The following is a 26,222-nucleotide window of genomic DNA, read 5'->3' as shown; positions in this document are numbered from 1 at the left end:
TAACATACAAAGAATTACTTTATAAACTACAAATGACGGTAACAGTAATAGCAGCTAATATTTTTTGAGAGCTCAGCATGATACAGTCACTTTGCTGAGTGCTTAATACAATTTAACACATTTAATCTCCATGAAATACTTACTGTCTTCATTTTAGACGAGGGCCTTATGGTACAGTACCAACCTGCCCAGCTGTTAGGAAGAACTGGGATTCAAAGGAGAGACAGCCTGACCGAGGGGCCTCCCTTCCACCTGATCACTGTACTAAATCCAGGTTCCCCTCTCTTTTCTGTACTGGCCAATAAACTCTTTCCTGTGAACTCACCTCAGACCTGTCCATCTTTCTATATTGAATTTTTTTTTAAGTGAACTATCTTCTGAGCTGAGGTAATGGGTTTACTTTTTCATTGAACAAGTTTCTTTTTGTCCTATCCTGGCTTGTCTTCAGATCCTTATTATAACATAAGATGCTTGGAAACTAGTCATTACATACATAACATACTGATTTGCACAAAACTGGCCTAAAGAATAGTAATTGGTTTTCTTGGGTTTGAAAAAGTAGAAGAGTTTTCTGTTCTCTTCAGTGCTTTTCACTTACCACTAGCAATATACTTTACATGTATTATAAAATTCTATAAGATGTTTTAAAAATATTTTTTGGACATTGAAGTTACCCAGGAAGGGACAAGTGGCAAGGTATAAATGTGATTTATATAAAAAATAAAACCCTCTCATTTTTTATTTAATGTCATATTTCCAGTGACTAGTACTGTTCCTATGATAGCAGGTATTCAATAACTGATTCTGGAATAAATAATAATTTGTTAAAATAGTGACCCCCAGCTTCTGCATCAGTAGAGATAAAAATATTTCTTTGATGATTTTAGGCTGCAGCAAGTCCTTTCTTTTTCTCATTCAAACTTTGACTCGTATCTTATGAAATGCAGAACTGCTCTGGGTCTTCTAAATAATTTGACTGAATGGGTTTGGTATTTGGAAAACACAACTGTGGTAGCAGCTAATATGTCAGGTAAAGGAACGCAGCAGAGTTACAAGGGCATCTAAAACACTACCAACTAAACTCTAAGTTTGTAAGTTGTGTGCCTGCGATAATTTCTTCATGCCTCAACAGGCATGTTGTTATTTAGTGGGGATCACTTCCTATTCCCTGCCATCGGCACGGGAATTTCTCCGGCTTACTTTCAGGAATATGGTGAGATAAAACTACAACAGGTGGAAACATACACTGAAAAAAATTGCCCCATAAAGTGTTTTGTGGGTTTTTTAAATAAATGCTTTAAGATTATTGGATAAAAAAAAATCTCACTATTTAAGACAGCATAAAATCTTCATTGTGGCAGGCACTTTTAAAAACAATCAAGAACCTCTTAGTAATCTTTCAGAATATAAACTTCCATTTCCCACATATATCACTGGTATTTCATTACCTAAAGCAAACAGCTCTCGTTACCGCTTATTGCTCTGTGATTTCTATGCTACAAAGAGAGTAAGTAGCATGTTCATCAGCAACTGAACCATTGTTAAGTATGCCAAACTGCCGGGCTGAGAGAGAGATGAGGAACGAAACAGCACGAGCATTTCTTCTTAGATTCTAATGTTTTGCTTTATGACTCGGTCATGGCTAACTTTCCCTTCTGGTTAAAGTCCGTTTGGTTTATTGACAGTTTACTCATTATTAACCCACCACATTTATCCAACTAGCCTCAGAAAAATAAAACACATGATCATGATGACCAGCTCAGGGATCAAAAATAAAGTGAATTTTTTTTCCTCTTACAGGACTCATCTGATTGAAAAACAATCAAAAATGACTTTTAAAAAAAGAAAAAAAGAAAAAGACAAATATATATAATATATAAAGGAGAAATTAGAAGATGATGGCTTTTGCAACTACCGCCCACACAGGTCTGCATGGGAAAGCCCGACCATGTGACAGACGATCATTCACATCGGCCTATCCTGTTATTAGGAAACCAACGCAAAGCAGCCTTCACTCAGCTTCCCAGAGCCTCGGGGGTATTTAGAGCTGTGTCTGATAAATGAGTTCAATAAACAAAGACTTGTGAGCTGCTCATAAATCATAGCAAACCGATACATTTTTACTGAATGGGCATACAAACGAGAACTGTACCTTCCTTAAAACAGCAAAGCGGCATTGAGAGTACCTGGGATTAGTTAAGAAGATGCCACTAAAATAATTTTACTTTATTAAGAAATGAAGGGAGTGTCCCAGTTTGAACAAAGCAAAGAAATAGAAACTTTAGCTATGAAGCCTAGCCTTTGTTTCACTGCTCTCACGGTTTACCAACTATTACTTTAATGAGCTTTTACAGCAGGCTGCTGTCATTTTAACCTGCAGTATTATTCCCTTGATTTGATAAACAGGCCAATGATAATTCACTTTTGTTAGCATAAACCACTGTGCAATTACCCTGTTTCACGGAAGGTGTCTGGGGACCTTTAACTACCTAGGGTCATGAAGTGTTTCCCTCTGCAAATTGCATTTTGGTCACATTTCCCCTGCCTTGGGAACATAGTGGCTCGCATTGACCTTTCAGTAGAATGATTGATTCTGTAAGGGCCCAAAGGCTACAACGAGAAGAGTTTGGAGCGAACCGAATAAAATACGTTAAAGGCCCTTTCTTCAGAAAAAGAAATGCTGTCCTGAGCGTAATGTACAATAACAAGAACATCCTGGTATTATAGAAATTGACTTTCAATAGTGCCTTGAGTTTTTTTAAATACCTCGGATCTTCCCAGCACAACCGTAATAAATCTCAATGTTACAACTGTACTCTGAGTTTTAAAGGAGAGAAACATTCAAATTCAGAACTCTTAAATAGTTTCAGCCCATATTCCTTGCCTAAACAGTGTTAATACAAAGCTCATATATAAGAAATCATAATGGATAAAAAATAAAGGGAATGCACAAAACGTAGTTTAGTTTCCTTAAAGTGTCAACCACGGACACATAAGTGATGGGTAAGTGTGTGGGCGCCTGCACAGGAAAACGTCAGCACCACTGTCCTCATTCTGTATGGTCTCCGAGGATTCATTTCCTCCACCCAGAATCACTGTCTAGTTGGATTTTATTGTTTCGATTATTGTGCTTATTACATAAAGAATTCTTCACTTACAATGTTTTAAAAGATGAGGACATTTCAGTTTATTTTGAATGTTTATTAGTGTTTTTCTGCAGAAAGGCAGGCAGGCATAATCAAGTCCTTCACAGGTAAGATCACCTATAGGCAAATAGGCTATTTTCCAAACAGTTTGGGCAGGGATATTAGCCATTAAAAACTGTGCATGCCCACCTAGTGAGTGGGAGAAGGTATTTGCTAAAGATACATATAAGAAGGGGTTCATGTCCAAAATTTATAAAGAACTCATATGACTCAACACCAAAAAAACAAACAATTCAATTAAAAAATGGGCAGAGGACCTGAATAGACACTTCTCCAAAGAGGAAATAAAGATGCCAGTAGACATGTGAAAAGATGATCAAAGTCACTAATCGGAGAAATGCAAATTAAAATCACAAGGAGATTTCACCTCACACCTGTCAGAATGACCACCATCAGCAAGTCAGTAAGGCGAGGGCGTGGGGAAAAGGGAAGCTTCGTGCGCTGTTGGTGGGAATGCAGATGGTGCAGCCACTGTGAAAAACAGTATGGAGGCTTTCCAAAAAATTACAAATGATATTGCCTTATGACGCAGCAATTCCACTTCTGGGTATATATCCAGAGAAACCCAAAACACTAATTCGAAAGAACATATGCACCCCTATGTTCACTGCAGCATTATTTACAGTAGCCAAGATATGGAAGCAACCCAAGTGCCCATCAATATAGATGGGTGAATAAAAAAAAGTGGTGGTACATATATACAATGGAGTATTACTTGGCAAAAAAACCAGAATGAAATCTTATTATCTGCAACAGCATGGATGGACCTAGAGGATATTATGCTAAGTGAAATAAGTCAGTCAGAGAAAGACAAACACCATATGATCTCACTTACATGTGGAATCTAAAGAACAATATAAATGAACAAACAAAACAGGAACAGACTCATAGATTCAGAAAACAGACTGATGAATGCCAGAGGGGAGGGGCGATGGGGGACTGGGTAAAAAGGTGAAGGGATTAGAAGTAAAATTGGTACTTACAAAACAGTCATGGAGGTATAAAGTACAGCAAAGGAAATACAGACAATAATATTGTAATAACTATGTATGGTACCAGGTGGGTACTGGAAATATTATGGGAGACACTTTATAAAGTATATGATTATCTAACTACTATGCTGTACATCTGAAACTAATACAAAATAATAATGAAGGTAAACTGTAACTGAAAAATAAAATTAATAAAAATAAATTTTTAAAATTGTGCTTGCCAATAATTTCTACAGTAGGGGGAAGTATTCAAGAAATAATACTGTTAAAAAGAGGTTAAAACTATGTATATATTTTGATTTAAATACTGTTAAAATAATTTGCATATATGGATAATACACATTTCACACACAGAGGTATGTATATACCCATATTTCTAGGGATTATATATGATTTTTATTTGCTTCTTCATGCTTTTCTGTAATTTCCATATCTTTTATAATTAATGTTAGTTTAAAAATCAGTTAGGCTTTTTTTTTTCTTTTTTTTTTTAATCTCTGCAGACTTAATTAAAGCCTCACTAAAACGTTTCCCATTGTTGCATGATACAGACAACCTGACAGGTAGAGCTGTCATATAATGAGGTTCTTCTGGTGTCTCCACAATTACATCTTTTGAGATGGCACCTGAGATACATTTGCCTTACGCCCATTTTGGTCTAAAAGGAGCAGGTGTGGACAAGGATACCGCCGAAGGTTAACGTGCTGCGAGTAAGCACAGGCTGAGCTACATGGATTTGCGCCACGCAGATATTTCTTTCAAACTCTACTTAGTTTCCAATCAAACTTAATATTCTGGCAAAAATTAATAGCCAGAATCTTAGTGATAAGAATTTTTTTTTTAAAAAGACACTTATATTGCTCCTGGAGAAAGAATATCAGATAAACCTGTGTTAAACAGGTCCCTGGTCTGCTGTGAATTTTTCGCCTCCATGTCGGAGGCGCCTGCTGCTTCCTGCCCATTTGAGGTCCAGCTACCTTTCTTCTCTTCAGCTCATGAAATATCAGTATTTCTCTCCTTTTTCACTACGTTACTAAAGGCTGTACCTTCTTTCCAACACAATGTTTATTACATATCTTCGCTTCTCTTCCTCCTATCTGCTTCCCAATGTTTCAAAATACAAAGTAAAAAAACACTGCTGGATAATTCGCGCAGAACGGCCTCCGGGCGGAAGGCGCTGCCCGCAGGGTGCCTGCCCTGAGCGCGTGTCCTCGGGTGTCCTGGGTCTTCTCCTTCCTGCCCCTCCCCTGTTCTCTTTCCAAGGAGGGTTTCACATCTGTGTGACCAACACAGATGCCGTTTGTTAGCTTGTGACTAGGACAACTGAGATAATTCAGGGCTTTTATGTACTGGGGATTTAAAATATTTAAAGAATCAGTACAACCTGGAAGACTACTTGGAACATAAACTGTTTTGGCTTGAACACCAAAAAAAAGGGCAAAGGGTTAAGTTTGAGGGCTTACTTTAAAAATCCGCATACATGACATACGTTATATGACTAATCAGCACCTTTCTATTAGCTACTTGATTCATTTAACTCCCGAGGGAATGAATACAAGTAGACACTTGTGCCAACCAACATCTCTGAGAAGAACAGGATACTCTCAGTAATAAGTAGATTTGCCCTGTGTATTACGAGGAGACAGACTGATCTCATAGTGAATCAAATGAACCGTGTACAAATACATATTTGGTCTATTTCTATATTTCTCTTTAAATTTCTACCAGTGGTCCCTAAAAACCAGTAGAATAATACACAGGCACACTGGCCATTGAAATGGCTTTTGGTGAGGCATTTGTTTTCACAAAATTTAGGAGGTGACACTCTGATGGACCCACTAATGTCAACATATGAATACCATAGACCATTTTCTTCAGTATTAAAACTGAGTCGGAATCATGTGTTCTTACTTCCCAAGTGAAATATCTTCACAGCATTTTTATTCGTAAGCAGAAGAAAACAGTAACCACAGGAAAATAATTTATGTGTTCACAAAGTTCTTTTCTGGGACAAATAAAACTTTGGGCATATTTAAACTTCTTAATACTATAAGCTATCAAATACAAAAGGGTAAATAAATGAATGACAAAGTATAAAAGTGTTTTAAAGGATTTGGTTTGCAGGCATATATGACACTTCCTAAATCCCATTATTTAGAAAGAACAGATTAAATCTAACAATTAAGGTTCCGCTGCTAACAAAACCTCTGGGTTTTCTAATCTTTCAGAGGTTTCAATGTTTCCCTCAATCAACTCAACTAACTTTAGAAAGAAAACATAGTCCAGCCTCAATTTCCATAGGAACTGACTATTTTACAGGATGCATCTGCTAAATGGTGGTCTCAGTCCAAACTGTACCACATATATTGGTATTCTAAGATGACTTGAATTATTTAAAAAACAAACATTTCAAACAGGTGCAATAATTAATTTCAAAATAATTCATTTTAAGTCTGATTAAATTTCAGTACAATTATAGTAAATTCTGGTAATCCTACTTTATTTGGCTGCAATTACTGCATTCCTTACAAATATATATACAGGGTTGATAAATTTAGCTATTTAAAATTATACTCGCCCAGCCGGGTGTGGCTCAGCGGTTGAGTGTCGACCTGCGATCCAGGCGATCGGGGTTCGATTCCTGGTCAGGGCACATGCCCGGGTTGTGGGCTGCAGCCGATCAATGACTCTCTCATCATTGATGTTTCTGTCTCTCTCTCTCCCTCTCCTTTCCTCTCTCTGAAATCAATAAAGATATATTTTTTTAAAAAAGAATTAAGTTTAAAATTATACTCAAGAGTTTAGTATAATAATTTAGTATTAACTATTTACTATAAAAATCATCTCTCTTTTTTTATTGGAGCTAAGTTGTATTTTTTAAGGCCACTTGTTAGAATGAGATGCTATGGAATATACCCTATATAATTTAAAAACTTTTATATTACAGTTTAGTCTATACACCTTTCAAAGTGCATTTTTCCCCCCCCTTTAAAAGTCTGGATTCTTTAATTTTGCAAATACTATTAGTGCAAGAGTGATAGCTTTGATTTAATAGAATAACTTTTGAAAAATTCCAACAGTGGTTTACAAAAATCCAGAGTCAGAGATTTCTAAATGTTGCTAACAGAAAAATCTCATCTATTTCCTGTACACTTTATGTTACCAGTGGAAATGTGTTTGCATTAACATTAAACCAATGTTTTAAAATACATCATATCTAGGCCAAATACAACTTGATAACAGTCTCCAACACCTAACACAAAGTACTATCTTCCAAACAACTGGCAATAAACCAAGATTCCAGAGAGCAATTTTTCCCTGCCAGCACATGCAGTATTTGACATACAAGCATCAAGTATTACCACTTCAAATAAACAGAACACAGGAGGAATGATGTTTTCTTACCTCATCAGATGGCAATTTAACACAAAACTACAAATGCACAAAACAAGAATCCCTCCTACCTTACTGAAGGCAGAGAAGAATGACTTAAGAGAGTCAAGAGGTGGGTTTTAATTCTTAATTTCTTTTTTCTTGAACCTCAAATATAGTTAATGAACACACCATACTAAGTACATAGGAACTTAAATAGTAAAAGTCATTAGATTTCAAAAGCAAACAGTTAATTGTTTCTAATGATTATATTTGCACTATGTTATAAAAGTTACAATATTAAATAAACTAAAACAGACAGAAAAATCTAATGGGACTAAATTACACTAATGAATTTTACTTGCAATGCAACCAGCAAGTGCAATAGTTGACCATTTTCTCATGAATTATGCATTACATAAAAACAGCAACACGTAAGGTTGGAGGCTGATAAAGACCTAAAATATCTCAATAACTTTAAAATGCGGTTGCCTATTTGGATAAAGAATATTTGTATAGGCCTAGTCACAGAAGTGAGCATACATACCCTTTTCCAACACCTCTTCTTCTTTTGGCTGCTGGAGTAAAGAATTCTTATCTTTGTTCTCTGTTCCTGTAAAAGATCAAAGAAACTGAGTATAAATTTGTAGTATATATTACATGCTCTAAATAGTTTATTGGAAATATGTCATCAACATAAAAATATTATTCAGGATCTTATGTTTCATTGAAACAACAGTATTAAGAATTTATATGGTAGAAGTGCTCTAATTCACAAAAAAATTATAGCATAGCCACCAATTACCAGACTTCTGACTAAATAACTAGATGCACTATCCTTTTAGTAATATATACATGATACAGAATTTTAAACATGCAATAATAAAACTGCCCATATTTGTTTTTTAAAAAAATGGAATTTAGTAATATTTTAAGGCTATTTTAATAATATTTTAAGGCACATTCTTTAAATATCTTAGGGTCTTAATAAATGACCTGACTGATATGTTAACTTCTTTCATAAAATTTCCATTAGAAAGAATAAGTTGCTCTGGTATTTTAAAAATGAACTTGCAAAACTCAGTACAATCTCAGCATACTTCATTCAATAAAACAGGGTGTGGGTCTTGTAATTTTAAATTAAAGAAATCACAATCAATATGACCATTCTGCAACAATTCTAGAATGAGACTAAAAAGGCCAAGACTAGTAATGCCTCATAAATCAAGAATTGTTCTGTGCTTGACGAGGTCCATGAAACAGATGATTAAGGGCGCGGTTGGAGATGATAACCATTTTCTTTGGCAAACTGTAGCATTCTTTAGAACATGGTGTATAAATTCATAAATTGCATAAGTCATTACTGGTATGGCAGGAATGAAATGTGCAAACTAGAAAACATGAATTAAATGAAGAAAGATCTACATTTACGGAATCAATTCCCAAACGAATCTCTTGCATCACTAGTTGATATTTTTCACTTTAACTGTTTTGATGGGGGCATGTCAGGAGGGAAGGTAGGGTGAAAAGGAAAAGAGGAAATCAGATTATGGGAGCACTTGTGATTGTTTGACAGAAGAGAGTGATTTTAAAAATTAATAATAGATAGAGTCAAGTGAGACATATAAGGAAATAGAAAATACTAAATCATATGTTACTTTAAATGACACCAATTTTACCTTTGTGATGTCCATGCATAATAACCATATCAGACTTCACAGGAATTGGAATATTGGCCTCTGGTGGTATGTTTCTGAACATATCTGGAGCTACATTCTGTGTACAGATCATGAACGAAGCTGCATGCTTGGCTTCCATGTAATACATAATGTATAAGTTGCACATTTCATCATTAGATGTGCCACTGGAAAAAACAGACACAACAAATCAGCCAGTCACATAAAACACATTCTAAGGCAAGAAAAATGCAACCAGTAAATCTGCCAGCAATGGATTCTAAGGTGGAAATATTGTGCATTTATTTTATGGCTTTCATTAAAACCCATCACAGTTTTCAACACCAAAAGCACACTGTCAAAGGCAGAGTTCCGCTTAATAATGGAATATCCATCTGCAGTCACTCCATGGATATCACCAAATACCACAGATGGAAATGGCCTTTAAGTAGCAGTGAGATAACTGCCTTTCCTCTTCGAAATCCTTTTATTCTTTAGTCTTTCTTCCATTTGCTAAAACTCAGAGATTGGGCTAAGTACTTTGCTCATGGAAAAAATCTTAATTATTTACTTAGTAACAGTAAAATTCAGAACAGTTGGACAGAGATGTCATATGTTATTTATAAGTCTTTAAAAATGACTTTTTCATTTAACCCTGAGAGTCTGGGAAGTTTCTTTTGCTTACTGCCTCCTTCCTCAGGGTCAGGCAAATCACCAATTAGGTGTTCATACTAAGCCATCATAAATGTACCCCTGATATCTTAGTCGACGACACCTTGGCTTCTGCAATAGAAAAAGGGGGGGAAGGGTTTGGATGATACAAAAGGAAATCAGCCCTAATCTCTTCTAAGGGCTCAAACCTGCATGGGATCTGCTGTATGACTGAATGACTCAATGTTAAAAACAGATTTTACAACACTGGGATGGGCATTTCCAAGAAAAAGTTCCCAGTAATATAAATAATGCCTAGTGTTTTATAAAACATGTTTTTTTCTTCCTCAATCCACATGGGTTACTATGTATTTCTTTCTCTTCACTATTATTAGGAAGGAATTATTTACACCACCACAAAACTTCTATATACCAGGGTGGGCTGGACACAGGAATATTCCATTAACTCTGACAATATTTAGCAAGCCTATACTAATAAACACATTATGAAGTGGACTGTTTGCTGCACGGAAATGCGTCACTGTTGATTTTTCCAGCAAAGTCATGCAGCACTTGCTCCCTCTCCATAGCAACAGTAATGACATCAGCAAGGGAAGGAAAAAAATAAAAATCTTTTCCAAACAGGGTCGTGGTTTCTTTCAGCTCTGAAAATGATGGGCCCCTGAGAGACCACAGGAATGAGCCCCTGCCATTGGGAAGCTCTGTTTATGCTTCAAAAATAATTTGGCTTTTCACTCTCTGAATCTGATACCTGTAAATGTACTTGTCTCTCCTGTGATATAGAAGCAAAAGTTGAAGTGCAATCCCAAACAAACACCTGCTCGCCACACATACCTCTAGGTGTCAAAACACCATTCCTAAGAATTACATTTTAACAGCCTTGGAGTTGGTCAGAAAATTATGTTCTATTAAAGGAATGGCTGGTACCAAAGTACTAAGTCAGAACCTCCCACCATAGTGTCCTTTCCCTTTTCGAAATGAGGAAAATGCACAGATCAAGAGAGAAAAATGAAAGAAAAGAAATTGAAATAGTGATTCCTGCTTAGAAAACCTTGAATCATCTAGCAGAGGAGAGCAAAATAATCATATAAGCCTCTCAAATTAATGAAATAAAAAATTATTAAATTTATATAATAATCAATAAAACTTGTAACTAATCTATGGACAGATCCTTTCATATTTTATCTGCTTGGGAACACCGTGCCCACGTTCGCTCTAACATGTGATTTAGTGACAGAACCCAATCAACTCACCGCTGTAGTTCATTTAAAGTACTGATTCCAATACAAAATTGAGTTGATCAAATAATTTTACAAAATTTTTTTATAATACTTTATTAAATTTATTGGGGTGACAATGGCTATTATGAACATATAGGTTTCAGGTGTGGGTTTCTATGTTACAAGATCTGTATATTGCTCTATGTGCCCACCACCCAAAGTCATATCTTCTCTCATAACCATGTATTAAGACCCCTTTCACTGCCCCCCCTTTCCTCTGGCAACTACCAAACTGCTGTTCGTGTCCACGAATTTCAGTCTTATATCCCACATTTGAGTGAAATCATACGGTTCTTAGTTTCTTCTGCCTTATTTCACTTAGCATAATATTCTCAAGGTCCATCCATGTTGTTATGAATGGCAGTACTTCACCCTTTCTTATGGCTGAGCAGTATTCCACTGTGTACATGCACCACAGCTTCTTTATCCAGTCCTCTATCAAAGGACACTTTGGTTGTTTCCATGTCTTAGCTACTGTGAATAATGCTGCAATGAATAGAGGGGTGCATATATACATTTTTAATTTTTTGAGGAAACTCTATACTGTTTTTCACAGTGGCTGCACCAGACTGCACTAGGGTTCCCCTTTCTCCACACCCTTGCCAGCATTTGATATTTGTTGATTTACTGGTGATAGCCATTTTGGCAGGTATGAGGAGATATTTCATTGTGGTTTTAATTTGCATTTCTCTGATGATTAGTGATGTTGAGCATCTTTTCATATGTCTATTGGCCATCTGTATGTCCTCTTTGGAGAAGTGTCTATTTAGGTCCTTTGCCCATTTTTTAAAAAATTTATCTTTATTGTTGAAAGTATTACAGATATCCCCCCTTTTTTCCCCATGGATCCACTCCACCTTGCACCTCCCGCCCAGGCCTTCACCGAGTTGATCAAATAATTTAAGAATCTTTGCTAGTACAAAGAAAATTTCATTAAGGAGCTGAAAAGGAAGTCATATTTTATTCCTTTCCATCTGTAATTAAACTTGTAGTCAAGGTAACTCTGAGCTCTTATCTGAAAGAGAGACTATTATATCCTAAACATGTTAGGACTCAAATAATTTTTAATGTCAGAGTTTGCCTATTTTATTTCACATTCACTTTTCTTTCACTCAAAATAGAAAATGACCCCAAAAACCTGACTTTAGCCAGAGAAATTGCTTCCAGTATTCCTAAGGGGAAATTCTGACCCACCAGCCCTTATTTTCCAGAGAGAACAGCTCTGTAATTCAACTCTGTGAAGCCGAATGATCATTCACATGAGAAAATATGGAGGGAGATTGTGTTCACACATCTGCCCCAACTCCATTGAATGGCCCTTTAAACAGTCCCTTACGCTAGTGTGATTCTCTAAATGGTGACTGCTGGCATCACCTATATTCCAAAATTACAGTGGTGCCTTTCTTTCACCTTCTTGCATAATAAAGTGTTTATAGGATAACTACTCCTTTATACCAGCTAGTCTGAAATCTGACAGTGTGGTGAGCCTGGAAATAGTAAGTCTTCAACAAATATTTGTTAAATAAAGAAAGAATGAATAATCTATCTTAATAAATGTTTGTGGCGTAAACCCTTAGCCCTGAGATATAACATATTGCCAAGTTGGGCAATTTTGCAAACTCAATTGATCTATGGCATTTTTGAAAATATTTCTATCCATCATCTATCTAGTATCTAATTGACTCATCCATCCATCCATCCATCCATCCATCTATCCATCCATCCATCCATCCATCCAGGTTCCATGAGAGTTTCTATAAAAATAAAGTATTTCATATTATAAAGAATATATAATAGATATTTAAGAAAGTACAAGGTATTATGAAATACATCATTAAAAAACCCCAAATATTATTGTACATTCACTATGACTATGTTTCAGACAGTAATGCTCTGCTTTGATGATTCCCCCATCCCTAGCCCCTGTCCCTTACACTCAACAGATATGAGGCTTAAAAATAACCAATGATGGGTGCTACTAATTTTGGAAAGAAATACAAAAACTTTAAAGAAGTTATTTTACAAAACTTTTATTTTCTAAGAGGTTTCATGGTGCTTTTAAACTTATACATAAGGAGTTATTGATCATGTAACTTTTATCTTTGCATATAATACATTTTTAGATGCTGATTAAAGTGCTGTACTTGGTATCTATGAATATTCATTAGATATTTTCATATATACATGAAATTACTGGTTCCACATGAATAATATGACTAATGAAACTGACCAATTCTCAGAGATTAATTTTAAGTTTTAGCATATAAAGTTCCAGGCAAATTAGCTCAGCTCATTAGCTTAATTGGCTGATAATTAAATTCTTTTGTTTGTTTAAACTTGACTAAACATTCAAAATTAATTTAGGTGTCAGGTTAAATATAAAATATGTAAGGCAGTCAGGCACAAAATATTGCTTCCTCATAGGTTAATTAATACTATGTTATCAGTTTATACATTGGTATAACTTGGTCTAAAATATACTATTTACTATTTTAAAAGAAATATACTGGATTAAAAATGTTACCATTAAATATATTTATTAATATGCCCTATCTTAAACCCACCTAGTTTTTTTTTAATTTTAATTCTTTTTTAAATATATCTTTATTGATTTCAGAGAGAGGAAAGGAGGAGAGAGAGAGATAGAAACATCAATGATGAGAGAGTCATTGATCAAGCCCGCAATCAGGCATGTGCCCTGACCGGGAATCAAACCCCGATCACTTGGATCCTAGGTTGACGCTCAACCGCTGAGCAACACCTGGCCGGGCAACCCACCTATCTTTTAATGGTTGTAGTTTGAGATAAATCCCTGGAAAGGGAAAATCGGTCCCTACTTTTTAAAGTGCTTTTTATTAGTTAACTCTGATTGTTCTTAGTTAGAACTCTAAGCAACATTTTCTCCACTCCTAAAATTTCCAGTTGAAAACGGAAATTAGCCTGGATTGGGTGGAAGAATCACTCAACTGAAAAGCTTCCTAGTAGGCCACTGATGACATAATTTCCCTGTAAAACCTAGTTTCCAGACGGCTGCAGAATAAAGTTAAAAACTTGAAGCTGATAGTTCTCCCAGTGCATGGAGGGGGCATCTACTGACCCAATACTACCTTTGGATATGTGGGATTTGAACCTAAAATGGCTTCGTGCCCAGGGCTCTAACACATGGGTTGGGGGGTAGGTGGGAAGGGAAAAGAGGGAGAGGAGATCTATAGAGTATCATTTAATTCAATAGACATCATAAAACACTGGTTTTCTTTTTTTACTGATTACATTCTCACAGCGATTCTATAGTCCTCTATGGAAGTGGTATCCATTACTTTACAAAACAGGGAAGCACTGCCACTATTAGCTTTCTAACACAAAAAAAGCATATTAAGTGCTATAGGAACAGTAGGCATTATTATGAGAATTTTATTCATATTTACATTTATTCAAACTGTCTTACTAGTTTATTATTCCACTGGAAGAAAACTGCTTCTTTAATATAAATTAAATATTCAGACTGTGGACTTAATAGCTTAATTTCTTATAATTTCTTTGTTCCATTTATCTTACAAAATGGCATTTCCTATAGCCCACATGAGATTTACAAAAAGATGGATAAGTATAGTCATTTTAGGGCATTATTTTAAAGCAAAATGCACATTTAAAGAAGGACAGAATTATTCTGAACTCATGAAACTGCGAGAGGCCTCCGGAGACCACTCAGGCCTCTCATCCTGGTACTAACACAAGTCATTAATTTCTGTGGTTGATATTGCCTCACAGAAGGTACTGAAAGGACAGAATCTGACCAAAATTACAAGATACCCACCCTACCCCCAAATTGTAATGGGACCTCTAAGCAAAACATTCTGCTAATTCCACATTTAAACTTATAGACTAACAGAGAATGTGTTGAACGGGTTATTTTTACTACTTAGTATACCTATTACAAAGGTCAATAAAACAACCAATGGCATTTGAGTAAAGTTCCTGGGCTCTACATTAACATAAATCAGAGAACAACTGGTCAATACCCTCTGAATCATATTACTTCATGTATTTCATGTATTTAAAGATTGTTAAGAAGTGAACTGTCAGACTCCCCAAATCTAATTATGTCTACTTTGTCAACCCTTTTCTTACCATTACCATTTCATGTAATTCAATAATTTTATTGCTTTCCTCAAGTTTCTTTCCCAAATTTATCAAATTTATGGAAAAGGAAAGGTGTTGGAAGCACCTTGTTTAATATAAATTAATAATTTAAAAAATTTGTTTTATCTTTAGCCTTAAAATTGGTGCTTATTAATATAAAAACCCTTTTAGAGTAACTTAAAAAGTCCTATTCCACCATCTCAAGTGTCTTTTATTTTTACCTGTATCGGTACATTTTCCTTTTCCCCTGACAACCAACTAACCTGGTACTGTCATCATCAAGAATCATCTTCAGTGCATCTAATGCTTATTTTCAGATGCCTACTTTTTCTAACTTCTCATTGATCAAAAGACAAATGGTTTGAACTTCCAGCTTGCAGGTGGCATCAGTAAATATTTTATAACCTAGTTTAATATGAAGAGGAAGCTTCTTAGTTTTTTTCTAACAAAAAATATGACAAGGGGCTTTATCTGTCATGTTTAATTTTGGCAAAACTTTTTTGAAAGAGTTCATAGTGCTTTGAAATTGTACTTAGTGTTATAAAATATACTTATTTCATGGAGGCTCAATATTTTGAAAGTTATTTAAAAGTCTGATTCTCTTTTGCAAAGTGCTCAATGTCATCATTCTCATTTGGTAGACTAAACTGGAAAACACTGAATATACGGAAGTTTTAACAGGAGGAAAAAAATCATGGTTCTGAGTAGTTAGTGTGCACCATCAAATGCAGAAACCATATATTTGCCTAAAGTTTGAACACAAGGCAAAAGGACAATTGAAGGAAAAATAATTCATAATCACTATATTTTTTCTTTATTAAGATGAGTAATATAAACTCTTGCGGTAACCATAATATGTAGAAGCATGATATTGAAGGTCTTGAATAGTAGGAAGAAATAAAGCACAACAAAATAAGCACATGTTCCAGAGTTTATCCAAATCAATCAGCTCTAAAATGATAAAATGCTATAGTTTGTTGTAACTGTTCATGACAGGAAAAAAATACACAATTCATTAACAAAGATAACTATCACTATAATCATGTCTTGTCCCAATAAAAACTTTTTAAATAGTGAACTTTGCAGAATCATACCCAATGTGTGTGTCTTCTGTCCTTCCTTCACCAGTGAATACACATCTTGCTGCCAATATGTCACCAAAACTAACATCCACTGGGTGTTCCACAGGGTAGAAAGCCTACCAAGAAGTCAAACATGAAGTTTCATTAAAATTACCAATAACATCCAGAACCACTTGCTTTAATAACATGAGGCTTGGAGCACCCTGGGTAGAAAGTATGAACACACACACACACACACACACTCACACACACACACCCAGTGACCATGACCATCACCACTACCACCATGTTTAGAAATATTAAGAGAACTGGTAAGGAAACCACCAAATTGGAAGTTGTGAAAAAGTGAGTTATACACAGTAAAAATAGATTTAGGGATGTTTAGATTCTAGAGAAATTCACAATGGTTCTATGAGAGATTTTAAAATTACTATCTGCTGCTTAATATTGTTTTTCTCTCAAAATTAAACTAGATTCTACACACCTGTGGCAGCTGGGGGCTCTGGCGTCCAATCAATGACCACTCTTCATTTCTTACTCTGTATCCACTCACTACCTTACCTGAAATGAACACAAATTATAATCATATAATACAATAAGGTATTAGAACAATAAAATAAAATCATTTTCTTTCCTATCTCAAAATAAAATCAGAATATTTTCAGAACCCAAAATGCTAGGTGTTTTCATGAAAACAAAATGATGAAAATCATACAGAATATCCAAGTATTGAGCAAAATCGCTTTCATTGAAACAGATTTAATGTCAATCTGCATTTTACATTTTTAGCATTAGCAAGCATGATGGTAAATACTTATAATTTAACATGTAGTTTAAAGTTCTTACCTAAATGATGAGTGTGAACTCTGTAGGCAAAGACATGCATTGGATAATTATTATAATGACACGAAATGTCAGAATTCACCACTGTTAGAAATAAAAACACAGAAAAAAGTCACTATTCAGTTGGGAAAAATAACATGATTCTTGTCTAAAAGTATGTACAGGGTATTATTCACAAGCTGCTGGGCATGGGGGTCTTCTTACGAAGTAAATGCACACTTACATATTCAGCAGACATTAAGCACTTCTTATGTGCCAGCCAATCTACTATGATGAGATGAAATTCCTTTGTCCTCACGTTTTATACGTTTTATATCATTCACAAATAAAATGACTAGGGCCAAATCAAAGTATCCTATCAGTGAAAATACTGGCTTAATTTTTATCTTTATCATGATATTTACACAGATGTAAAGCTTTCACACTGTTCTTTTATTTTTTAAATTTATTTTACTTTATTATTATTATTATTATTTTATCCTCACCTGAGGATAAGTGTTCATTGATTTTAGAGAGAGGGGAAGGGGGTGAGAGAGAGAGAGAGACATCATGTGGGAGAGAAACATCGATCGGTTGTCCCCTGTACACACCACGACTGGGAATCAAACCTGAAACCTTTTGGGGTACACAATGCTCCAACCTATTAAGCTGGATTTTTTATCTTTAAAACAGGAGGATTTTTGAAAAATTAATTTCAAACACCTAAGATAACTAGATTCATAGTTCCTACTCAAAAGGGACCATTTCACATACTTTTCCTTCCTTATAGTCTAACACACAGTAGCTATTCAATAAATGCCTTTTGTATTGAGTGCACAGTTACAATGCGACAATACTTGTCATTAACTCTAAAAGATTCCCAGTAGCCCTATGCGGTTGAGCATCGACCTGGGATCCAGGGGATCACAGTTCGATTCCCGGTCGGGGCACATGCCTGGGTTGCGGGCCCGAGCCGGGGCGTGCAGGAGGCAGCCGAGCAATGACGACTCTCTCATCACTGATGTTTCTCTCTCTCGCCCTGTCCCTTCCTTTCTCTGAAATCAATAAAGATATATTTAAAAGAAAAAAAAATTAAAAGATTCCCAGTAAAAACAAATAAAAATATTTAATATGGCGCTTTCATCAGAAGATCAGACACAATGATAAATAATATTTTATTTATTCCAGTAGTTTTTTGTAAGTTTAGGAGAATCAGCTATGATTATCCCCATTTTACAAATGGGGAAATAAACCCAATATATCTAAATTCAAGGAGCTTGCCAGCTTCCTGATTTTTGAACCTAATATCCTCTGCAGTAGTTTATGCCACAGTATGTTATGAAGTTTGGTTTTGGCATCTAAAGAATAGGTGATTGAGTTCTAAAAACACTCAAGATTTATTCTTTAATTTATATAATCTACTACCTACCCATGGGCCTCAATTCCGAGCATCTCAATAAAATAATGGAAAATAATAAACTACTGGCTTGGAATAATGTAAAAATCTATTTTAAATCCAAGGATAATAAAGAATTGGTTTATTTTTCTGGGAGTCAAAAATATTGGTCATTTCAAAAGTTTATAAAAACTGCCCGGCTGGAGTGGCTCAGCTGGTTGAGGATCGTCCTGCGCACCGAAAGGTTGCTGGTCCAGTTCCCAGTCAGGGAGCATGTGGATGGCAGCCAATTGGTGTTTCTCACATTGATGTTTCTCTCTCTCTCCCTCCCCCCCACTTCCTCTCTCTAAGCATGTCCTCAGGTGAGGATTTAAAATAAAATTTATAAAAACTATACACTAAATCCATTCCTATAGATTAGGTAATGAGATAATGGTAAATACTAAAAGATCATTACTCACCTTTTTCTCCTGCTGGTATAACAGTGGCAAGAGACATCATGAGGTACATGCCAGCAATTAAGGGCTGCCTATAGAAAACAGTAATATTTATCTCAACTATTTGAGAAGTCAGAACTATTGCCTTGGAAAAATAATACATATTTCAATATATTGGTCTATAAAATATGATTTGTGTGAAAATTAAAACAAAATAATATGAAAAAAGAGGTAGAATTTTTTTCTTAAAAATAACTTGCTTTCTTTGGTAAATAACTTAATACACATTTTTATGGCATGGTGAATGTGAAGGGCAGTACTAAATGTGATGGCTGATTGTGTCAACTTGGCTAGGCTACAGTGACCAGCTGTTTGGTCAAACACTAGTTTGAATGTTGCTGTGAAGGTATTTTCAGATACGATTAATATTTAAATCCTACTGTGAGTAAAGCAGATTACCATCCACAATGTGGGTAGGTCTCTTAAGGGAAAAGACTGAGGTCCCATGAAAAGGAAGGAATTCTGCTTCCAGACTGCCTTTGGACCCAAGACTACAACATTGACTCCTGCCAGAATTTCCAGCCTGCCAGCCAGCCTTTCAGATTTCAGACTTGCCAGCCCCCACAATCGTATGAACCAGTTTCCTTAAAGTAAATCAATCTCAATCTCTCACGTATATGTATAGGCATAAACATCCTATTGGTTCATTTTCTCTGGAAAACACTGACTATTATGCCTCCCAGTGATTCCTAGCTCTGACATCCATGCTCTTGTCTAATTTTCTTCCCTTGAGTGTGGGTTGACCTAGTATCTGGACCCAATAATTTGTTATTTCTAACAAACAGAATACAGTAAAATGATTTCACATTTTTTTCCTACAGGAGTCAGACCATGAAATTTGTGGTGAACTATTTTCTTTACCTGTCAGGCATTTATTATTTAGTAACTCATGAGATTAGGCCATAAGAAAGACTCTGGCGGCCACCCTGCACGCCCTCCCTTGCTCTCTCCCTTGCTGGCTGCGATGGAGGCCAGCTGCCACACTGTGAGCTGCCCTGTTCAGAGCTGACACAGCAAGGAAACGGGGGAGTCCTCCAGCCAACAGCCAGAACTGAATCCTGTCAATAGCCAGGTGAGTGATTTTGGAAGTGGCTCCTCCTCAGTCGAGTTCCCAGATGACTGAAACACCTGCCAAGAGTGAGACCACCAGCCATAGCTAAGATGTGCCACAGGAGACAATAAGAAATTGTTGCTTTAAGCCACTAAATGTAATTTGTTAGACTACAACAGATAACAAACACAGTGGGTTTCCCACTTTTAAATTCTCAAAGATCTCCAAAGCTGTCACTCAGCTTAGATAACCAGAGGTACTTACGGCAGGTGTGTGAGATGTAAGGAAACACCAGAGCAGTCTTTGTGATTATCTGAAATACACATACAAAATACACATCTTAAATATGAAAACATGCAAAATAAATCTCAAAATAATAAATTTTAAATGATTATGACTCAACACAAAAAACAAAACCAAACCCTGTATGTTTCATTTGTATGGTGCCTTATAATTTATAGAGTACTTTCATACTCATGAATTCATTTAATCGCCAATGTATCACAACCACAGCAAGAAAACTATCATTGCAAGCACTCTGTCACTTTTTCTTGGCCTATCAAACTGACCAGTTATATGCTCTCCTGCGGGTACTAGTTATAAACTCACAGAAGGAAGTTGTTGCTGATCTCTGTTTAAATATATTGTTGAAACATCCAGAAAAGTTGTTCCATGGTGCTCCAAGCAGCTACCTTGTCTACTTTTTAAAAGTAGAAACCACATGAGCCTGGCTGGCGTGGCTCAGCAGTTGAGCATCAACCTATGATCCAGGAGATCTCCGCTCGATTCCTGGTCAGGGCACATGCCCAGGTTGCGGGCTCGATCCCTGGTGGGGGACGTGCAGGAGGCAGCCGATCAATGACTCTCTCATCATTCATGTTTCTATCTCTCCCTCTCCCTTCCTCTCTCTGAAATCAATAAAATATATATATACATGAAATCTTCTTGTTTAGTTCCTAAGACTTGCTGGTTCTCATATTCTAAATAGAAACCTATTCATTCTTTTTAAACCCTAACTTCAGTGGAAAGACTCTGAGTATCTCTTTATCTTTACCAAGGATATTTCAGAGACCACTACAAACTTTCTCTCTTCTGTCTTTCTTTACCTTCCCCAAGTAGAAATAAGGTAAAAATTTAAACTACTTATTCAAAGCCTTACACGTGTTGAATCTGCTGATGCCTCACAACAGAGACCATGAATAGTAACTCACACTCATTCATTCTGTTTCTGTATATGTTAAATTCCTTCTACTTTGTGTTCTATTCTAAGCAATTATAAACCATTATATCTCAGTTTTGAGAGTTGATTTTAATAGAAATAACTTTTGCATGTGTGCATGTGTAAGAGTGATAGATTTATACTAGAAATTAAGAAGTGAAGTGTGCTAATAAATAACAGCAGATAGAACAGTTTCTTTAAGGGAATTTTTCCCCCCTCTAGCTGTAATTCTCATGAGAAAAGCAAAGGTAGCCTCACATAGAAATATATAACAGTTAACAAGGTATGCATTTTGATTTATCACAGATAAAGTTTAGAAAGTATAACAAACCATATTTAATACTTTGGTAATAAAACGCAAAGATTTCCCTGTACAGTATAGTATTAACCTTGATCTTAAAAAAGATAGTTCAGAAATAAATTCAATGACAAACATTTTATATACATATGTTGGGGGGGTTTTGTTTTTATCATTTTACAAAGGGATCTCTCTATCCGATCTAAATCAATTTCAGTGGAGTGCTATTTTTCAAAATAATTTCAGTGATTTCAAATGAACTTTAAAGAGATGGCGAAATAATAATAATAATAGCAACTACAGTTTTATCTTCATTTTTGCCTATGCTTTTAAATATGGAAAAAATGAGTACTGTTTTTTAATTTATTAAAAGAAAATTTTTATTTTTGAGAACAGGTTTCCTAAATGTACTGCGTGAGATTTAATAAATCTGCCTAGTCTGTACTACTTTCAAAATGACTTCATCCAGAAATATTTAAATATCTCTACTGATCAAAAGAGAATGGTAGAAAGTATACCATTCATTCATACCAAATGAATTCTAAACTCTAGAGACTCACCTAATTACCTTAATAGATTGCAGGAAATATTTTTCATGCATAAAAAACATCATACCTATCTTAAAAGGTTATTTTGAGAAATGGTAGTCATCCATTCATTCAAATAATATTTATTGAGCAATCATGATATTCAGGTATTGTTCTATACACTGTGGATACAGTGAAAAACACATTCAAGTTTCCTGCTCTCGTGGTACTTATCCTCTAATGGGAGTGGAGATACAGGGGAACAAGGGCGGCAGAATAGGAAAAAACAAAACACCAGATATATAAGCAAGATAAAGTCACACAGTGAACTCGACTGGACGAAGTGAAAGAGGGCAGCCGTTTTATCTCCTGTGGTCCAGGAAGGGTGGCCATGAGGCTGGAGACTATCCGGGCCAGGCAGAGCATGTTAAAAATCTGTGTTTCATCCTCTGTATGTAAAGAAGCCACTGGAAGATTTTAAGCAATGGACTGACAGGATCCTGTAAGGTATTCACCAAGCACAGTATGTGGTACTTATTTACTAATTCCTGGATGTCAGGTTTTGGAATTTTTTATTTTAATTAACAATACCAGGAAAGAGTCTGTTTCCCATACAGTGTCCATCCAAGCAAAAAGATAAATGTGCAATGAGAATTGTCACTGATTTTATGTTACATCTTTGCATTGAATGAATTAACTGAATTACATTTTGATAATCTAATTTGGCCGATATTCTTTATGATGACTTAAAAAAAAAAAAGGAAAATAGTAATAAATAAACTAACACATTTCAAGAATTATTAAAGAAGTTTATTATTAAAGTTGAAATGTGTCACCAAATTAAGATCAATAGGAATATGACTACTGCCAGTAGTGGTGCATCTTTCTGTTAGATAATGTTCTTTATCGGAATTGTCTAAATTGAGAGCTTTTTACTCAAAAAAAGAATAGCCCCTGCTCTATCATTGTTGTCTACTTGTTTCCTTCTAGAGTTTTAAAGGTGAGCCAGTCTCACCACTCACTCCACTGCAAAGACAGAGTAGCAGGTTTTCCTTGGGTCCTACATGTTTCTCAATCACATGTCATATCCTATAAGAAAGTAAGGATATCACCCAACAATAACAAAATGGTTAAAAACACCAGTAATAATATGAGATGATCAACACATTTTAGAAAAATACACTGAACATCTGACTTACACATTATATAACATAATGACTTTAGGAAAAACTGGATTTTAGAGGCTCTACGTTTTGTCCAATAGAATGTAAATCTTATACGGGTACAGGGCTGGTGAATATAAAGATCCAAAGTGAAAATGTGCTTGCTTTACAAAAAAACTCTAGAAAACAAAATACACAGAAGGAAAATTAGTGACAAGATACAGTTTAAAAACCACACCGGAGTTTCTAAGTCATGGCTGAAGGAATTTGTTTACAGCAAATTTATCTGGCCAGTTTGACGCAGTGAATCAGCACGAAACAGGGCATTTCTAAAAACTATGCTGTGTGCGTAGTTTGAGGGTGCACATGTGTATGAGCATGTCGATATTATGCCTTAAATTATGGGTAACACTTTAGGTTATCATGATTATTTAACCATGGGGTGATAGAATTACAATTCTGTGTGCCTAAGAAATGCTGTTATTTAGTAATGGATATACATTTAAAGAATGGTATTTTAGTTGACCAAAATTCTAGAAGTTATTTCAAAGTAAACTCTTATGAAACATACTTATATACATTTTAGACATTATTAGAGTCAGCTGCTATTCATATATTCCTTATTTCAAAATCAATTTTATTATTGTAAATGACAGTGATCTTTTCTAGTACAACTTTCTACAGTGTGACCTACAGGGCCCATGTGCTTGCATATACACACAATGAGAAGTCTCACAGGGAGCAACTTAAACTCCCTCAAACAGGGTGGTCTGGGGGTCTGGAGGGCTCCTGAGTACAGAGCTATTCTTAAAGCAAGTGGCAGCTTTGGAGAGAAGCACATTTCAGCTAGTGTTCGGTGTGAAGATTCTGACCTTCTAAGTCCAATGGGATCCTTGCACAGTGATGCATTATTATTTCCATAACCTCTATACTGCTCTTCTGGTGAGCTCAGAAACTTCAGCTAGTTTTGCATATTTTACCAATGATTTCCAGTGTGCTCTGACTTTGTCTGCCCTTCTATTGTAACACAGTTCTTTAGCCACAAGATAGGAAGCCTCATAAGAATGAGTTCATTTCCATTCATGAGGCTATATATGAAATCTGTCTCATGTGCATCATCATAAAAATGAATGGCTTAAAAAGTTTATTATCATAAATAAATACATCAGTGCTTCAGCTAATATTTTACCACATAAGATGAAAAAACAAAGTCAGAACTGAGATAGTTAAATGCACAGAAAATGAACTCAGAATATCAAAGTCACATGCTGGTTGAAAAAAGTGGTCAGAAAGGCTGATTCTGTGAATAAAATGAAAATAAATAAGAGAGAGGAGAGGAGAGGAAATAGATGGAAAAGTTAACGCAAGGCAGAAGGCCACAGAAATGGAATACCATAGCTTAAAGAAAGATGAAAAATGGTCTGAAATTATAGAATTAAATTTGTCCAAATGAAAGGTAGACTAGGAAATGGACTATTTCCTTGGTCTATATTTCAATATAAATACTGTACAGTATGTAAGATTTGTTGTGTGGAAAGTATGAAATTAATCTCTGTATTTTAATCACACACAATTTCTTGACCATAGTGCCTTGTAAGATCATCATCAGATTTCAACTAGGTCTTTAATGAGTTCCTTTGTCTAAAATGAGTAGAATCTGGACGGTTATCTATTTGATAATTGACAGATTCCTGCTCATGATCAATCTTGGTATCACAAAGGACCTTCAGTCTATAAATGAAGTAATCTACATAAAGAATATAGCACTCTATTTGGAGCATAGGAAAAATACAATAAATTTTAGTTACTGATATCATTCTCCTTTTTATTGGTAGATTCCAAAAAATTTCAAAACATGGATATTTTACTTTAAAAATTGTATTTCAGTCACAGGTCTGGAATTTCTTTAATTGAAGAAGCTAAAGCACATCAAATTTCTCCAACTCATAGCACAGGAATAGAAGAAAGGGAAAAGCAACCTGGGAATTCTAAATGAGTGAAGAGATGGTTAAAAAGAGAAATTAGAATTGAAATGGTACGTTAAAGACGTTGCACAAAGTATGTATTCTCAAAATGGGACTAGAAATGCTGATTCAGAAGGATCTGAATTAGGTCGATACAGAATAGGGTCACTAGTGAGATAAAGACATTTTTAGTAAGAGAGCATTATGCTAAATGAAATAGGCCAGTCAGGGAAAGACAAGTGTCGTATGATTTCACTCATATGTGGAATCTAATGAACAAAATGAACTAACAAGCAAAACAGGGACAGACTCATAGATAGAGAGCAGGCAGACAGCTGTCAGGGGGTGGTTGGGGGTTTGGGTGAGGTGAGGTTGAGGGATTGAGCAAAAAAGAAAAAGAAAAAAAACTCATGGACAACATTGTGGTGTTTGCTGGGGGCAGAGGGAGTGGGAGGAGGTAGGGGAGAGGATGGGGGATAAATGGTGATGGAAGGAGACTTGACTTGGAGTGGTGAACACAATACAGGGTAAGATGATGTGTTGTGGAATTGTGCACCTGAAATTTGTATCATTTTGTTAACCAGTGCAACCCCAATATATCGAATAAACAGGGGAAAAAAGAAATAAACACCATGGTCTGGCCAAATGGAAATTCTTGGATTAGGAACAATAGGACTGTGAAGAAGTTGATAACGCATTATTTTAGTTATAAAGCTCCCCTGGACCAGACACAAGACAATCTGCTGCTTTCTGAGTTCTGGGCTAGATGGAGTCAGTTCAACAGGATCTTATGTTTGTAGAAAAGAGAGTGAGGCTATTTTGATACTGATATTGAAATTGTTTTAATCTGTATTTATTCACTTAT

At 35.6% G+C, this 26,222-nt stretch overlaps 1 protein-coding gene across 8 annotated transcripts in view; it reads right to left on the bottom strand.

Annotated features, from left to right (window-relative positions):
- Positions 1–26,222, bottom strand: part of PAM (peptidylglycine alpha-amidating monooxygenase) — a 147,674-nt gene that overhangs the window by 48,253 nt on the left and 73,199 nt on the right. For all 8 annotated transcript variants that reach the window (XM_016221968.2, XM_087815463.1, XM_087815464.1 and 5 more), the window contains exons 7-13: positions 20,451–20,499; positions 19,100–19,167; positions 17,267–17,347; positions 16,905–16,981; positions 16,433–16,536; positions 9,250–9,434; positions 8,118–8,183 (exon numbers count right to left, since the gene is read on the bottom strand). In XM_016221968.2, coding sequence (XP_016077454.2) covers positions 8,118–8,183; positions 9,250–9,434; positions 16,433–16,536; positions 16,905–16,981; positions 17,267–17,347; positions 19,100–19,167; positions 20,451–20,499 — 630 coding nt within the window. The remainder of the gene's footprint in view (positions 1–8,117; positions 8,184–9,249; positions 9,435–16,432; positions 16,537–16,904; positions 16,982–17,266; positions 17,348–19,099; positions 19,168–20,450; positions 20,500–26,222) is intronic.

This window comes from Miniopterus natalensis, chromosome 3 (genome assembly GCF_054644295.1).
Source record: "Miniopterus natalensis isolate mMinNat1 chromosome 3, mMinNat1.hap1, whole genome shotgun sequence".
Lineage (NCBI taxonomy): Eukaryota > Metazoa > Chordata > Mammalia > Chiroptera > Miniopteridae > Miniopterus > Miniopterus natalensis.
This window is presented reverse-complemented; position numbering and strand designations above follow the sequence as displayed.